Raw genomic sequence first — 17,642 nt, 5'->3', positions numbered from 1 at the left:
TTAATATTCATACATGTTAATAGTCATACATGTTAACAGTCATACATGTTAATATTCATACATGTTAATATTCATACATGTTAATAGTCATACTTATTAATAGTCATACTTATTAATAGTCATACATGTTAATAGTCATACTTATTAATAGTCATACATGTTAATAGTCATACATGTTAATAGTCATACTTATTAATAGTCATACATGTTAATAGTCATACATGTTAATATTCATACATGTTAACAGTCATACTTATTAATAGTCATACATGTTATTGATTATCATTCATTTGAATTACATCACTTCTATTTACTTCTATATACCGTTTGTTGAGTGGACTTTTATTTCGAAAAGAGCTGACCGGAAGACGTCTTGTTTCCGGTGCATGGTGCGAGCTTGACGGTGATGCGCAGCTCGTGCAGCTTCAGAGCAGAGACGTCGTTTAGTTTTCAGACTGGAAACATCGAAGAAGAAGCTTCAGAAGGTTTGTTTGTTTGTTTGTTTGTTTGTTTGTTTGTTTGTTTGTTTGTTTACAGCAGCTGATTATTAGCTATATAAGATCAATACGTCATCAATACAAAGCTTCTACTCAGACAGCTGATCAGTAGATAATATCGATCCGGACTGATCAGAATTTCAGCATCAAAACAGGAAAAAAATGATCTTTTCAAAGTCAAAGCTTTAAAATAAAGAAGACTGAAATGTAAACAAACAACTGTGACGTCATCCGATGCTTGGGGCGTGGCCCTGCAGGCAGGATATCCATGATGTTATTGATCAGTTTGACAGGTTCTGATGAACAGCTGGAGCTTGGCTCTGATTGGCTGCAGGTCAGATGAATGGTCCAGCGTGGGGGGGCAGAGGAGACCAGGTGGGCTGAGCCGGTCCAGGTTCTGACACACGTTAACTACAACAGTTTAATCAGAAGGACTTATACACCGTCACCGGTTACCGGTACCGTTACACACACCACGACCAACATGAACAGCATCACACAGCCTGTCACACACACACACACACACACACACACACACACTCACACTCACACTCACACACACACACACACACACACACACACACTCACACTCACACTCACACACACACACTCACACACACACACACTCACACACACACACACACACACACTCACACTCACACACACTCACACACACACACACACACACACACACACACACAGATGGCAGAAGCAGAAGAACTGTAACCCAACAATAAACAATAATAATAAACACGCTACAGTCTGAGAATATAAATTAGCTTGTTGTGATGATGACAGCAGAGACGACGGGGATTATTGGTGTTGAACACTGAGATGATTTCAGGGACAAAGAGTTCAGTCTGTGTGTCGTCACTGCTGCTCTGATGCCAGTTTTTATCCGCCTGATGGTGAAAAGAGTCTTTGAACAGTAACGTTGCAGCTTGTTGCTGCTGGGTTAGCAGCCGTGCTACTCGCACTTGTTGAGGAGAAACTGATGCAGGAGGAGACGTCTGGGTTGAGAATGAGGCTGAATACTCTTCCTCCTGCTCTTCACAACGTCTTCTTGTGACAAACTGAAGCAAACTGCTTTGTTTCTGCACGATTTTTATCTGAACTTACATTAAAAGCAGCGAACCAGCAGACAGCAGGGTCACAATCTGCCGTCTGATAAATGTACTGCCACTCAAACAATCTGACCTATCATCATCATCATCATCATCATCATATGGTAAACAAGAAGCAAGAAACAAGAATTGTTTTATTTTTACTGGTCGCAGTCAGATGATTGAAACAGTTTTCATTGATCGCTGTTCACTGGATGATTCAGCAAAAAGAAGCAAGAAGCCTTCTGATTGGTTGGGCCCATCAGCAGCTTCCACCAATGACAACTGTCCTCAGTAATAACAAGAATAAGAATAATAACAATAATAATAATATATTTTATTTATGGAGCACTTTTCAGGGAACTTAAAGACACCTTACATCAGGCAGCTTTCATCCAGAAGAACTGAACTTCATTTGTTTCTGTCTGTGTTTATAGCTCAGCAGTCCAGTAGAGGGCACTAGGACCATGACTCCCTGCGTCAGCCTCTCCATGGTCGGCGTGCTGCTCCTCCTGAGTCCGGCTTCCTGTCAGACCGTCACCAGCCCCGTTCAGGACCTGAGCAACAGGAACGCAGACTTCGCCACCCGGTTGTACCGCGCCGTCGCCAGCCGCACCGACGACAACATCCTCCTGTCGCCACTCACGCTGTCCGCCGCGATGACGGCGCTCAGCGGGGCCGCCGCCGGGCCGACCGCTGAACAGCTGCTGCAGGGACTCAGCCTGACCGGACTGGACCCTGAGACCATCCCAGGTGGGTCAGAGTTCTGGGGTCACGTCTGTGTCAGGTGTAGGAATTTGAGGCTCGACTCAAATATGAAATTATTTGTCCGCAGTGACATCACTCATATTAGAGTGTGTATAATAACAGGAAATAGTTGTTGGTCAATTAGATTTAAGATTAATATTGATCCTAATTATGATTTTGTGAGGCTCTTTGAAGGTCATGTGACTGAAAACACATTTATTACTAATTCTACAGTTACAATTACAACAGATTACAAACACAACTGGTGTACAAGGCTGCGGCTAGTTATGGCTAGTTCAATCAATCAATCAATCTTTATTTATATAGCGCCATATCACAACAAAAGTCATCTCAGGGCACTTTTCACATAGAGCAGGTCAAGACCGTACTCTTTAATTTACAGAGACCCAACAATTCCCCCATGAGCAGCACTTGGCGACAGCGGTAAGGAAAAACTCCCCTTTAACGGGTAGAAACCTCAAGCAGAACCCGGCTCTTGGTGGGCGGCCATCTGCTTTGACCGGTTGGGAAGGATGCCATCAGGACTGTGAAGGACCGCGAAGGTTCGGCCCAGAACCCAGGTTTTCCTGTCAGACGAGAAAGCACAAAAAACTCCGGGGAAGAAGCAAAGTTAGTGACATGCATTGATGTTACATGAATGCATACAGATGGAGAGGAGGAGAGAGGAGCTCAGTGCATCATGGGAAGTCCCCCAGCAGTCTAGGCCTATAGCAGCATAACTAAGGGCTGATCCAAGGCGAGCCTGGTCGGCCCTAACTATAAGCTTTATCAAAAAGGAAAGTTTTAAGCCTACTCTTAAACATAGAGAGGGTGTCTGCACCCCGGACTGAATCCGGTAGATGGTTCCATAGAAGAGGAGCCTGATAGCTGAAGGCTCTGCCTCCCACTCTACTTTTAAAGACTGTAGGGACCACCAGTAAGCTGCATACTGGGAGCGCAGTGTTCTAGTGGGATAATACGGTACTATGAGCTCTTCAAGATATGATGGTGTCTGACCATTAAGGGCTTTGTAAGTTAGGAGAAGGATTTTAAATTCTATTCTAGATTTTACAGGAAGCCAATGCAGCGAAGCTAAAATGGGAGAAATGTGGTCTCTTTTTCTAGTTTTAGTCAGAACACGTGCAGCTGCATTCTGGACCAGCTGGAGAGTCTTTAGAGACTTGTTAGGGCAGCCTGATAATAAGGAATTGCAATAATCCAGCCTAGAAGTAACAAATGCGTGAACTAGTTTTTCTGCATCTTTTAGGGACAGGATGTGCCTGATTTTTGTGATATTACGTAAGTGAAAAAAGGCAGTCCTTGAAATTTGATTTATGTGGGAGTTAAAGGACATATCCTGATCAAAGATAACTCCCAGATTCCCTACGGTGGTGCTGGAGGCCAGGGTAATGCCATCCAGAGTAGCTTTATCATTAGATAATGTGTTTCTAAGGTGTTTAGGGCCAAGCACAATAACTTCAGTTTTATCTGAGTTTAGTAGCAGAAAATTGCAGGTCATCCAGGTCTTTATGTCGTTAAGGCATGTTTGGAGTTTGTTTAACTGATTGGTTTCATCAGGCTTCACTGATAAATATAATTGGGTATCATCTGCATAACAACTAGTTATTGCTAGTTATGGATAGTTATGGCTAGTGTAGGAATTTGTGCACTCAAATATCTTTATGATTTAATGGGGGAATTATGAATTATTATTGTGCAACAACTCCAACATGAAATTATATGTCTAGTGTCAGAGTCTGTACCTGCTCTACACTAGAGTGTAGAGCAGGTATAATAATAAGGAAATAGTCGTCCTTGTTGGACACACAAGAGAGATCAATTAGAATTATGATTGTTATTAATCTTAATTATGATTTTGCAAGAGTATAAAGTCTTTTAAGGTTCAGTGACTGAGATGCACAAGAAAACACAAACAAGTTCACTTTAATTACATGCACATTTATTACTAATACTACGGCTACAACTGGTGCACAAGGCTGTGGCTAGTGAATGATGCAGAGTTATGTATTGTGTAGTTGGTATGAGAGACCTGATAAACAGATGAGATGACTGTTACCTGAGAAGCAGCGAGTCAAATCAACGGTACAACAGCTTAGTTCTGAATCACCAACTGAAATTACAAATCATGATGCACCAGGGTTTAAGCACGTTGATGAGGGTTTTGTATGAATACTTGTTTGCTCTCTGGGGCGGCTTCTTGTGGAGAATGGAGTCTGATGTGCTGGGGTGAGGAGCTGGAGTCTGGATCTGGTAGTGATGAGTGAGTTGGCTGGTCCAGAGTCGAAAAGTTCCCATTGGAAGAGAACTCCTGGTTCATGCTCTCCTAGACTTGATCCTCAACTCATGATTAGGAGGTTTAACCTCATATTGTTCTGATTCACAACCTTAAGCCAGCAAAATGCGACGCACACCGGTGACATACAGCAGCGGCCAATGAGGCATCTGTCAGGGGTCAGAGGTCAAGTGTCCGTCTGTTGTCAGATCTGTTTCAGAGTCTCCGGGCTGTGGTCTTGGAGGGGGACGGAGCTGTGAACCTGCAGCAGGGTGTGGCTATTTTCCCCGATCAGAGCTTCCAGGTCTCGCCAGCCTACCTGGACCTGGTTCAGAAGTTCGGTGGGATAGTTCAGAGCCTGAGCTACATAGCGCCGCAGGACGCCGCCGACACCATCGACCGATGGGCCCAGGAGCAGACTGCAGACCGGGTCCAGGGCCTGGTGACAAACCTGGACCCCCAGACACAGCTGCTGCTCACCACTGCCACCTCCTACCAGAGTATGTATCACCTGTCCAAAACCTGTCACCTGTCAGAGGGCGGAGTTATCTATCACCTGTCAGAGGGCGGAGTTATCTAACACCTGTCAGAGGGCGGGGTTATCTATCACCTGTCAGAGGGCGGAGTTATCTATCACCTGTCAGAGGGCGGGGTTATATAACACCTGTCAGAGGGCGGAGTTATCTATCACCTGTCAGAGGGCGGGGTTATATAACACCTGTCAGAGGGCGGAGTTATCTATCACCTGTCAGAGGGCGGGGTTATATAACACCTGTCAGAGGGCGGAGTTATCTATCACCTGTCAGAGGGCGGGGTTATATAACACCTGTCAGAGGGCGGAGTTATCTAACACCTGTCAGAGGGCGGGGTTATCTATCACCTGTCAGAGGGCGGAGTTATCTAACACCTGTCAGAGGGCGGGGTTATCTATCACCTGTCAGAGGGCGGGGTTATCTAACACCTGTCAGAGGGCGGGGTTATTTAACACCTGTCAGAGGGCGGGGTTATTTAACACCTGTCAGAGGGCGGAGTTATCTATCACCTGTCAGAGGGCGGGGTTATTTAACACCTGTCAGAGGGCGGAGTTATCTATCACCTGTCAGAGGGCGGGGTTATATAACACCTGTCAGAGGGTGGGGTTATATAACACCTGTCAGAGGGCGGGGTTATCTAACACCTGTCAGAGGGCGGGGTTATTTAACACCTGTCAGAGGGCGGGGTTATCTAACACCTGTCAGAGGGCGGGGTTATCTATCACCTGTCAGAGGGCGGGGTTATCTAACACCTGTCAGAGGGCGGGGTTATCTAACACCTGTCAGAGGGCGGAGTTATCTAACACCTGTCAGAGGGCGGGGTTATCTATCACCTGTCAGAGGGCGGGGTTATCTATCACCTGTCAGAGGGCGGGGTTATATAACACCTGTCAGAGGGCGGGGTTATCTATCACCTGTCAGAGGGCGGGGTTATCTAACACCTGTCAGAGGGCGGGGTTATTTAACACCTGTCAGAGGGCGGGGTTATTTAACACCTGTCAGAGGGCGGAGTTATCTATCACCTGTCAGAGGGCGGGGTTATCTATCACCTGTCAGAGGGCGGGGTTATATAACACCTGTCAGAGGGCGGGGTTATCTAACACCTGTCAGAGGGCGGGGTTATCTATCACCTGTCAGAGGGCGGGGTTATTTAACACCTGTCAGAGGGCGGGGTTATCTATCACCTGTCAGAGGGCGGGGTTATATAACACCTGTCAGAGGGCGGGGTTATCTAACACCTGTCAGAGGGCGGGGTTATCTAACACCTGTCAGAGGGCGGGGTTATTTAACACCTGTCAGAGGGCGGGGTTATCTAACACCTGTCAGAGGGCGGGGTTATCTATCACCTGTCAGAGGGCGGGGTTATCTATCACCTGTCAGAGGGCGGAGTTATCTAACACCTGTCAGAGGGCGGGGTTATCTAACACCTGTCAGAGGGCGGAGTTATCTAACACCTGTCAGAGGGCGGGGTTATCTAACACCTGTCAGAGGGCGGGGTTATTTAACACCTGTCAGAGGGCGGGGTTATTTAACAACTGTCAGAGGGCGGGGTTATCTCAACTGTCACCTGTCTCTGTGTTGCAGCGCGGTTCAGTCCGTCCTTTAACTCGAGCGTCACTCAGGATGAGCGTTTCTTCGTGGACAGGTATCACGTCGTCATGGTGCCCATGATGTTCCGGGCAGATAAGTACTTCCTGGCATACGACCGCTCGCTGAAGGTCGGCGTGTTGAAGCTGCCGATGGCGGACGGAGCGGCCATGTTGGTCGTGCTGCCTGATGAAGACGTGGACGTCACTGCCGTTGAAGAGGAGGTGACCGGCGAGAAGATCCGGACCTGGATCAGACAGCTGAAGAAGACGTGAGACTCTTCTTCTTCTTCTGTGTTTATTCTGTGTGGTGTTTTGGAGGTTTGCTCGTAAACGTCTCAGAACCTGTTTGTCTGTTTCTGACGTAATTCTGCTGCTAAATACTCGCTGCAATAACAGATTAATGCTGAATATAAATGACTTATTTCAGTTAAATAACGTTTAATGTGTTTAAAGCAGGAAAGTCTGAGAATCAGTCTGCATTGATCTGTAAAGGAATGTGTGATTCTTACAGTATCTGTATGAGAAGCTTCTCATTAACCTTCATTAAACCACCTGATGTCACCAGGCTGCTGCCACACACACCTCTACTCACATCTCACTGGTCACTATAACTCCATATTCTGTTGTTTATGAAGGAGACGTCGGGTTAGCAGCTCATCAGCCTCTTTTCCAGCTTTCTTAGCGTCTCATGTTTTATTCTTGAAACACACTGCAGTGCAAACAGTAACATTAATGACTATGTGACCGTGGACGAGCTGAGAGACATGAGAGTTATTGCTGAAAAAGTGTCGCTCCGATATCAAATCAAATCAAATTTATTTATAAAGACAACAACAGTCGACCAAAGTGCAGTACAATGATGATAACAAATGCCATGAACAACACAATAAAGACGCAAAGACCGGTTTAATATAGTTAAAAGTCAAAGAATAAAAATGAGTTTTAAGACAGGATTTAAAACCAGGAAGTGTGGGAGGGTTAGGGTTAGGGTTCTAATATGCAGAAGCAACTCGTTCCAGAGTTTGGGGGCTTTAATAGCGACTGGTCAGCAGACCTGAGTGCCTTTAACGGGATGTGTGGATGTAAGAGATCAGAGAGGCAGGTTGGAGCTAGTCCGTTCAATGATTTATAGGCAAACAATAAAATCTTAAAATCAATCCTAAAACGTACTGGGAACCAGTGGAGGGAAGCCAGTACGGGGGAAATGTGCTCTCATTTGCATGTTCCTGTTAAAAGACGAGCTGCAGCTGTAAGCGAGAGGGAAGCCCGACTAACAGCCTCAGCTGGAAGAAGCTAATTTAAATTCACTGTCCATGATCACACCCAGACTTCTTACAGCGGGTTTATATGATCACAGGCACCACTGGGTCCAAACATCAGGACTTCAGTTTTGTTTTGATTAAAACTTTAAACTTTCAGTTTCAGAGGAAAATAAACCAGCGTGTCGTCTGCATAGCGGTGGAACGAGATGCCAGACTCTAGTGGACTCTAGTGGACTCTAGTGGACTCTAGTGGGAGCGAGTAGAGGGAGAATAAGATCCGAGGATAGAAGCAACATTATCCAGGATGTTTCGGCAGGTGGAATAAAATAGTGAGGTTAATCCTCACTATTAAAACAAAGGAGGAACCCTGAGTGAGTCTCAGCAGTGAACGGGTTAAACCTACGACAGCGACTTGTTATATTCATTCAACACTGGAGTAAAAGTCATGAAAACTTTTTATTAAGTTATTTGGTTTATTTCTGTGGTTACTATAGCAACAGACCTGCTCCATCTGTGTTCATGTTGACCTGGCGTCACACTTCACTGTGATTGGCTGAGCTGTTTCACAGCGATGACGAGATAACTGCAGTGTATGACCTCACTGCTCAATCAACAAAACTTTATTAACATTACAAACATCCCGTCTGAGCGTGTGCGACGTCACAGCTAAATGTTTTCCTGCTTCTGTTTCGACAGGAAGCTGGAGGTGCAGCTGCCGCGCTTCCTGTTGGAGCGCTCGTACTCGCTGAGCGACGTTCTGCAGACGCTCGACATCACGCAGGTGTTTCAGGACGCCGCTGACATGAGCGGCATGGGCGGAGCTAAAGGTCCCACACTGACACAGGTGAGCGAAGAAGCTTTCAGGTGAATGAAACGTTTCTCTGACTGTAAAACCTTCAGAGACGCCGACATTTCAAATGTTTAACCCTGTTTAATACATTAACATGGAAATATTTCACAACTTTTTAATTTTTGTGCAGCAGATACACATTTTTGTACAAACTATAGAGTTCTGGGTTCAGTTTGACTCGTATTTATTCAAAAATCCTGTTTCATTAACTGACACACTGTAGTCTGTACAGTGTGTCAAAACACCGACGCCCCCCCAGGCCAAACCAGTCAACCCAGGGGAACCACCCTAACCCTAACCATTACCTACGGGGTGGACGTGTGGGGGAACACATACAAGACAACAACACACTAATACAGAGTAAAAAATCAGCATCCAAAGGTTGTTTCAAATGAGGGAAAGTAAATATGATTTCAGAGGAATAACAGTTAGTGAGGACGAATGCAAAACTTCATTGTATCACAATAAAGTGAGTTAATCTACGGAACAACAGTAGTGAAGAAATGAAAACATGTGAAACATTAAGTAAATTTAAACAAATCTTTGAAAATAACATGAACAGATATAGAATGAATGAACAAAGGTGGAATAATATGATTTGATGGTCGAGAGTCTTTTTGACTTGTGTTGTTTTTGTTTGTTGTTATTGTTTCTATGCAAGTTATATTTATTCTCTTGTGTTGTTTTGAATGTTTTTTGGCTTTGGTTTGATCGATAAAGTATAAAAAAAAAGAAAGGACTAGAGAAGTTCGTCCTACACCTTTTAAGGTTATTTGTGTTGCTTACTGAAAGTTTGCTGTTATTTTTGTTTATTGTTTTGTTTCGCTGCCTATATATTTTATTTTATTTTAACATATTCAAAATAAAAATAATCTAAAAATAAAAATAAATAAAATAGTCTGATCTGTCTTCCTGTCACCTGTCTGCAGGTGTTCCATAAATCCGTCGTCTCCGTGGATGAGAGCGGCGGCGCCTCAGGAGGCGGAGTCAGCGTGTTCTCCTCTCTTCCTCCTCGACTGACCATCAACAGACCGTTCCTCTTCATCGTCTACCAGCCGGCGAGCAGCAGTGTGCTGCTGATGGGCCGCGTAGTCGACCCCACCAAGAAATAAACACCTGTAGCTGAGTCACTGCTAAGCCCCGCCCCTCACAGTTACTGTTACCTGTCAGATTTACCTGCTAACACATTAACCTGCTAACACATTAACCTGCTAACACATTTACCTGCTAACACATTTACCGGCTAACTGATTTACTTGCTAACACATCAACCGGCTAACTGATTTACCTGCTAACACATTTACCTGCTAACTGATTTACCTGCTAACTGATTTACCGGCTAACACATTTACCTGCTAACTGATTTACCGGCTAACTGATTTACCGGCTAACTGATTTACCTGCTAACACATTTACCTGCTAACTGATTTACCGGCTAACTGATTTACCGGCTAACTGATTAACCGGCTAACACATTTACCTGCTAACTGATTTACCTGCTAACTGATTTACCGGCTAACTGATTTACCTGCTAACACATTTACCTGCTAACACATTAACCTGCTAACTGATTTACCTGCTAACTGATTTACCTGCTAACACATTTACCTGCTAACACATTTACCTGCTAACTGATTTACCTGCTAACACATTTACCTGCTAACACATTTACCTGCTAACTGATTTACCTGCTAACACATTTACCTGCTAACACATTTACCTGCTATCAAATCTACTTCAAACAGACCGACTGACTCTCTGTCCCCTCAAAGGTCAAAGTTCAACTCAATTAGCACAAATTTACTTTACAGCTGATTTAGTTCAGACTTTACTTATGACCTGTACAGCACAGCGAGAGGTTGATCACTTAGTATTATTATTGTTATTAGTGATAGTAGTATTAGTAGTAGTAGTAGTAGTAGTAGTTCTATTAGTAGTATTTCTAGTAGAGCAGCAGTACTTCAGCCTCTCACGTTGTGTGGTGAAAAACACACTGAGCGGTCACTAATGTAACTCTGGTTCTCTGAGTCCTGTATAAAGACTGATGACATCATCATGTATCCATATATAACCTGTGTGCAGTAGAGGTCTGCACGGGTCCAAAACCCTGGACCCGACCCGAAACTGAGCCGTGGAAAACCTACCTGAACCCGACGCAAACAGACATGAACAGAGAGAACACAAACACTGGCAGCAGCCTGATTATCTAGCAATTAATTAGATTAATTAACATGCAACTGCAGTGAAAAGAGCAGCAGTGTTATTACAATAATGCCCTAAGAACAAATGTAAAGTCATAGAAACGAAAATAATTTGCTTACATGCTTCAAACACACATTTATAACATATAATAACTTTGAACAGCTGAGAGCCTTCTGTAGCCAGCTGGGTAACAGATAGAAGAAAGACACTGTTCTGACCTCTTCAGTTTATTCAATACAAATTAAAAATAAATGTAATATCTGTGAATCGAATTCCAAAAAAACAAAATTTGTTAAACATTATAAATCTTATAGACGACAGATTTTCCTAAAGAAAGTTTCAGGTCCCTTGTCAGAACTTGTCAGAACAAGAGCAAACAGCTGACGCGTCAGCTGGTTTTACCTCCTTTAACTTGTTCCTCATGTCAATTTACGTTCACGTTACGTTTCCTCCCGCGGTGATTGTGACCACATGATCACAGCTGATCCACTCGTTTCAGACATGTCGACATACAGACCCGAGGTAGTAAAAAGAGACCCGAGCTGATTACACTGAGTAGAATTTGGACCCGGTATGACTTGAGTCCCGGGTTGGATCTCGGTTCCTCAGAACCAAGTGAACCCGTGAAGACCTCTATTATGAAGTTCATGACTGAAAGTTTCCCTACTGTTCTGTTGAATGCATCATGTGACCTCCACTGTACGTTACACATTAAAACTTTTTCCGAAGAATCTTTGTCATGATGTCATCAAACTTCACAGTGACCTCACAGTGACCTCATTGTTATAAGATGAACTACTGAGTGTAAATAAATATTTTTTTATGTCTAAAATAGAATCAAAGACACATTTAAAGAACTTTAACTAATAAAACAGGTAACAGACCTAGTCCACATCTGTCCAGCCAATCAGGTGTCAGCAGGTGCAACACTACCCAATAAGAACACAGGACAGTTTGTAAGTGGAGTTTACTGAACCAATCAGGTGACAGAATGAGATCATCAGAAGACACAGTGCTCAGTAAGGCAGAGATGGACGTCCTGTTGCATTGTGGGTAATGTCCTGAATGGAAACCAGTCCCTGGCTGCTGATTGGCTGATGGTCTAGTGGAGGTATGATGATGTCATCGCTGTCACTCTCTTCCTGATTGCACGCTGAAAGAGTTTGACTTCCTGTTTCTGTAAAAATAAAAGAGGAAATGACTCGTTAAGTTTCAGATCTGCTAAAACCAGAACAGGGTTTAGAACTGGGTTAAAGTGGGCTAAACTAGGACAAACCTGGGTTTATGGTGAGCTAGGATGGGCTGAGTGCTAAACCTGGTCTAAATCAGAATGAAGTTAATGTAAAATAAAAAGCAGTTTGGTCAGGGTCAGGATGGAGCTAAACCAGGACCAGGATGAAGGCTAAACACTGATAGTGGGACCACAAAAGACTGAACCAGGTCTTTGTCGGCTCTTAAACTGCTAAAATGATCCTAGAGGGTTTTGTGGGCTCTTCTCTGTGGCCTCAGTGACTCAGTTTCAGGGTTGGTCACCTTAGACCAGGGTCACCTGAGATCAGGGTCACCTGAGACCAGGATCACCTGAGACCAGGGTCATCCACAGTGGTGCTTGAAAGTTTGTGAACCATTTAGAATTTGCTCTATTTCTGCATAAATATGACCTAAAATGTGATCAGATTTTCATGCAAGTCCTAAAATGAGATAAAGAGACATGAATTAAACAAATGAGACAGAAACCTTACAAAGGTTAGTTTATTTATTAAGGAAAATAATCCAATGTTACATATTTATGTGAGTAAAGTAAGTGAACCTCCAGGATTATCAGTTCATTTGAAGGGGAAGCTAGAGTCAGGTGTTTCAATCAATGGATAGGTTTTTGGTGTGCCAGCCAGAGTTTAGTCAGACAATTTTAATGTTTAGGATTTTTAAGGTCAACCCCCCACATGGATATATGAATCAGTGCTCCATACACTCTGCCATGAACCCACATAGCATAAATCTGAACCACCACGCAGAACGCAAACAATCAAAGCAATAATCAGAGTGACAATGCAAACACAGCGATGTTCAATATAAATCAGTGTATTGGCGGCACAATGAAAACCACTGAAGAAGAAAAATGTCCTTCAAAGGCAAATCCCAATAATCAACTAAACCAAATGTTATGAACCAAAAATAAAGAGTCCAGAGTTCAACAAAAAAATAACAATCTCTGGGGATTCAATAACAAACAATTAAAGAAAGAAATTCAGTTTGTCATTTAATTCAGTTCTCAAATGTTCTGAGTAAACCCTCTTCCCAAACATCTCCAACGCTGCTGGAGTTACTGGTACAGGTCAGTTGGTCCACTTTGTGCACACAGGACATGAGTGCCTGAGGAAGTCCTCTATTTTGCTGGGGTCCAGGGTTTTTGGAGGCCTGTGTGGGAAAGAAGATGTAGCTCTGGGCATTTACTCCTGCTGAACGCGGACTGTACATGGAGCCAAGGACTGACACACTGATAGATGGACTCTGCCTCTTCTCCAGTGGTACACCGCCATCTTTTATTTGTCGACACCATATTTAAAGGGGGGGCGGCAGGTTACTCAGGTGGATGCCTGAATCCCGCTGGCTGAACAAGGGAGGTGTTTCTGGCAGAATGCCACAGGATGACAATCAAGTGTGAGGCTGGGAGGCCCTGCCTTACTTAAAGAAGAGAAATCTGGGTCTTCACTATCAAAGTCTGAGCTTCACAACACAGGTTTGTGGAAGTGTGTCATCGCTCAAACAAAAGAGGTTTCTGAGGACCTTAGAAGGAGAGTTGTTGATGCTCACCAGGCTGGAAAAGATTCCAAAACCATTTCTAAAGAGTTTGGACTCCAACAGTCAGGCAGATCGTGTACAAATGGAGGACATTCAACAACAATGTTGCCCTCCCCAGGAGTGGTCGACCAACAAAGATCACACCAAGAGCAAGGCGTCTTAAATGTGAATATTTTATGTGACAGTACCTCTCAAAAGTAAATAAATATATATAAACAGCACCAGTCAAAGGTTTGGACACACTTTGACTGGTGCTGTCCTACAGGTGTGCCTGGGACTGTTTATATATATATTTATTTACATATACAGGACTGTGCAAGTACTTACAGTCCTGTCTGTGGTTTGCTCAAGATCATGCGGATAAGTCAGAAGGCTGTTGGAAAAATGTTCTGTGGATGGATGAGACCAAACTAAAGCGTTACGTTTGGTGACGAGCAAACGCAGTTTTGTGGAAATTGTCACACTCAGCCCTGATGAAATAACACACAAAGCACTAATGTAGTTGAATATTAATATATTGTATACAGTATGTTGGAGACCATAGCTTCCAGCTCAGGTCAGGAGGGAGGGGTTCAACTGGCTTTATAGAATTCAACAGAACAAAGAAACCTTACACTATTGTTTCCCTGTTATTTATCTAAAAACAGTCAACCTAAAGCAAATTCTACATACAGCAGGGAAGATGTCAGAGTTCAACACAAACAACCATTATTGAAAAAAGACTCAAAGACTCTCGCTTAAAGCTATAAATCTCATTACAGCACATGGTAACACAACTTCTTCTGGGGATAACAGAGACATATAGCAATGAAGCAACATACAAAATGAATAATAAATGCATAAATTATAAATCTTGATGTTTCATGCCAGTATACTTTCACAGCTGCAAGCAAAAGAACCTTATCCCATCTGTGAAACATGGTGGTGGTTGTATCATGGTTTGGGCTGCTTTACTGCCTCTGGACCAGGACAGCTTGCAATCATTGATGGAGCTGTGAGTTCTGAGCTGTACCAGCAAATTCTACAGGAAAATATCAAGGTATACCTCTGTGAACTGAAGCTCAACAGAGAGTGGGTCATGCAGCAAGACAACAAGCAACACACAAGTCAGTCTACCAAAGAACGGTTAAAGCAGAGGAACGTTAATGTTAAGTCCTGACCTTAATCCTATAGATATGCTGTAGAAGGATCTGAAGCAGGCAGTTCATGCAGGAAGCTCACTAACATCCCCGAGTTTAGACTGTTCTGTAAGGAGGAATGAGCTAAAATTCCTCTGAGCCGATGCGCAGGGCTGATAAACAGTTACTGGAAACATTTAGTGGAAGTTATTGTTGCAATGGGGGTCACACCAGTTACTGTAAGGAGGTTCACATACTTTATTCACACACAAATACGTAACATCATTTTCCTCAATAATAAAGGGTTTTGTCTAATTTGTTTAATTGGGTTCTCTTTATCTAGTTTTGGGACTTGTGTGAAAATCTGATCCCATTTTAGGTCATATTCATGCAGAAATAGAGAAAGTTCTATGTGGATTCATGAGGACCCTTTGATTGGTTCAATAAGCTCTGAGAGAACCTTGTTTGGAGTCTCTCCTGGAGCCTGGTATGAGAGGCCACTCGAGTTCAACAAGCAGAACATTTCAACAAGAACTCACATTGACAGCTTCCTAGACTGGCTGTCCTTCACCCCGCTGCTGCGCTGGTCTATTGATTTACTGCGTTGGTCCAAGGTACTGGTCCTGTTTTCTCTCTGGTCCAGGGTACTGGTTCTGTGGTCTCTCTGGTCCAAGGTTATGGTCCTGTGGTCTCTCTGGTCCATGGTACTGGTCCTGTGGTCTCTCTGGTCCAAGGTAATGGTCCTGTGGTCCAGTGTACTGGTCCTGTCCAGGAGGCTGGTGGTGTTGCTGCGGATCAGGACCGGCATGGAAGAGGTGGACTGGGTCTGGGACAGTGTTGCCATGGTGAAGTGGGCTGTCCTCAAGGAATCATCTAGAAAACACAGGAAGTGATGTAAAAATGAAAAAGATGGCTGGTCCTGCAGACCTAAAACCTGCTGCCTGACCCTGGATCCAGAACCAGGTGTATGTATGTGGTACCTTTGCTGGTTAACATGGAGGACTTCCCAGGTCCAGAACCACCACTCAGCTCTTTAACTTTCCTGGAACACAGAACCAGAACATCAGGAACACTTCAACCTGGTTTACACCTTTACTCTGCAAGAACCCAACACCAGGAGACAAGACCTGAGTCCCTGACGGACACCTGGTTCCTGTGAACCAGCAGCTGTACATTTATGAAAATGATCAATGTTTCAATCATAGGTCAATAAATCGCAGATGAAGCTGGTTAAGATCTAAGTTGGTTTGTCTCTTCAAATATTTACAATTTACAATTTCATTTAACAGACACTTTTATCCAGAGCGACGTACATCTGAGAGCTGATCCAACACAAACAGGGATCCAGTCAGGAGACACAACACCAGTAAGTGCCATAAAGCTTAAGTTTGAGTCTGATAGGACGTAGGTGCCAACAGGCGGTGCACTGAGGCAACGCACAGAGTGCATAAATTGCAGAGATTTTTTTTAAAGTTTTAAAGTTTTAAAGATTGAGAGGGACTCTGCAGATCGAACAGAGTTTGGTAACTCGCTCCGCCACCGGGGAACTAGAGAGGAGAAGAGACTAGCTAGCGACTTAGGGTCCTGTTGTGGAACCAAGCGCCTTTCATTGGCAGAGTGTAGTGAGGGGGAGGGAGTGTAGACCTGGATGCTGATGTTTTGTTGTATGGAGGGACTGGCTGGGATGACAAGGGGCTCGGTCTTAGAGAGGTTGAGTTGAAGGTGGCGTTCTTTCATCCATGCTGATATATCTGTAAGGCATGATGAGAGCCTAGCTGAGACTTTGTGGTCTTCCGGCGGGAATGACAGGAAGAACTGGGTATCGTCAGCATAGCAATGGTATGAGAAACCATGGAAGCGGATGATTGGGCCAAGTGAGGTGGTGTATAATGAGAAAAGAAGGGGACCAAGCACTGACCCTTGAGGAACCCCTGTGGATAAGCTGTGCAGTTTGGACACTTCTCTAAGATGCTCTAAAATATCTCCCTGACAGGTAGGACATGAACCAGCGGAGGGCAGATCCTAAGATACCAAGCTCAGTGAGTGTGGAGAGGAGGATTTGGTGGTTGACTGTATCAAAGGCAGCTGACAGGTCCGACAGCAGCAATAGAGCTGAGGACTGACCAGCAGCTCTTGTGGAACGCACTGATTCCATAACCGGCAGGAGTGCAGTCTCAGTAGAGTGACGGCGCTTAAAACCGGACTGATTCGGGTCGTACAGGTTGTTCTCAGAAAGGAATTCATAGACTTGGTTAAAGACTGTGTGCTGAAATATTTTTGACAGGAAGGGCAGGAGTGAAACCAGTCTGTAGTTTTCAATCTGGGCTGGGTTGAGTGTAGGTTTTTTGAGCAGCGGGGTGACTCAGGCTTGCTTAAATGTGGTGGGGAAAACACCCGTTGTAAGTGAGGAGTTGATGACGTGTGTGACTGCGGGGTTAATTGTTGGGGAAATGGTCTGTAGAAGGTTGGATGATTTTGGGTCCAGTGGACAGGTAGGGGGACGGGAGTCCAGCAGAAGTTCCTCCTCGGTCAGAGGGGAGAATGAAGACAGTGTGGCCCTGTTAGCTGGCAGCTGCAGACTGGGTTGGTCAGGCTCAGAGAACTGGTTACTGATGGCAGAGACCTTACCAGTAAAGAACGAGGCGA

General features: G+C 44.2%; 2 protein-coding genes across 6 annotated transcripts in view; one reads left to right on the top strand and one right to left on the bottom strand.

Moving 5' to 3' along the window:
• The first annotated feature begins 335 nt into the window (after window positions 1–335).
• Window positions 336–11,807, top strand: serpina10a (serpin peptidase inhibitor, clade A (alpha-1 antiproteinase, antitrypsin), member 10a). Its single transcript, XM_067572777.1, has 6 exons — window positions 336–485; window positions 2,038–2,353; window positions 4,850–5,140; window positions 6,758–7,031; window positions 8,721–8,868; window positions 9,804–11,807. Exons 2-6 carry the CDS (start codon window positions 2,068–2,070, stop codon window positions 9,984–9,986), a joined length of 1,182 nt encoding a protein of 393 aa, XP_067428878.1. The 5' UTR covers window positions 336–485; window positions 2,038–2,067; the 3' UTR covers window positions 9,987–11,807.
• A 221-nt stretch (window positions 11,808–12,028) lies between these two features.
• The window catches only part of ppp4r4 (protein phosphatase 4, regulatory subunit 4), a 32,628-nt gene continuing 27,014 nt past the window's right edge, over window positions 12,029–17,642 (bottom strand). For 3 of the 5 annotated variants that reach the window (XM_067572768.1, XM_067572770.1, XM_067572769.1), the window contains 3 exons: window positions 15,977–16,038; window positions 15,536–15,869; window positions 12,029–12,253 (listed from right to left, as the gene is read on the bottom strand). In XM_067572768.1, coding sequence (XP_067428869.1) covers window positions 12,208–12,253; window positions 15,536–15,869; window positions 15,977–16,038 — 442 coding nt within the window. In that variant the 3' untranslated portion in view covers window positions 12,029–12,207. Of the gene's footprint in view, window positions 12,254–15,535; window positions 15,870–15,976; window positions 16,039–17,642 lie in introns of those variants that run through there. The other 2 variants (XR_010924481.1, XR_010924482.1) reach the window with 2 other exon arrangements.

The sequence above is a fragment of the Thunnus thynnus genome, chromosome 18, assembly GCF_963924715.1.
Source record: "Thunnus thynnus chromosome 18, fThuThy2.1, whole genome shotgun sequence".
Classification (NCBI taxonomy): Eukaryota; Metazoa; Chordata; class Actinopteri; order Scombriformes; family Scombridae; genus Thunnus; species Thunnus thynnus.
This window is presented reverse-complemented; position numbering and strand designations above follow the sequence as displayed.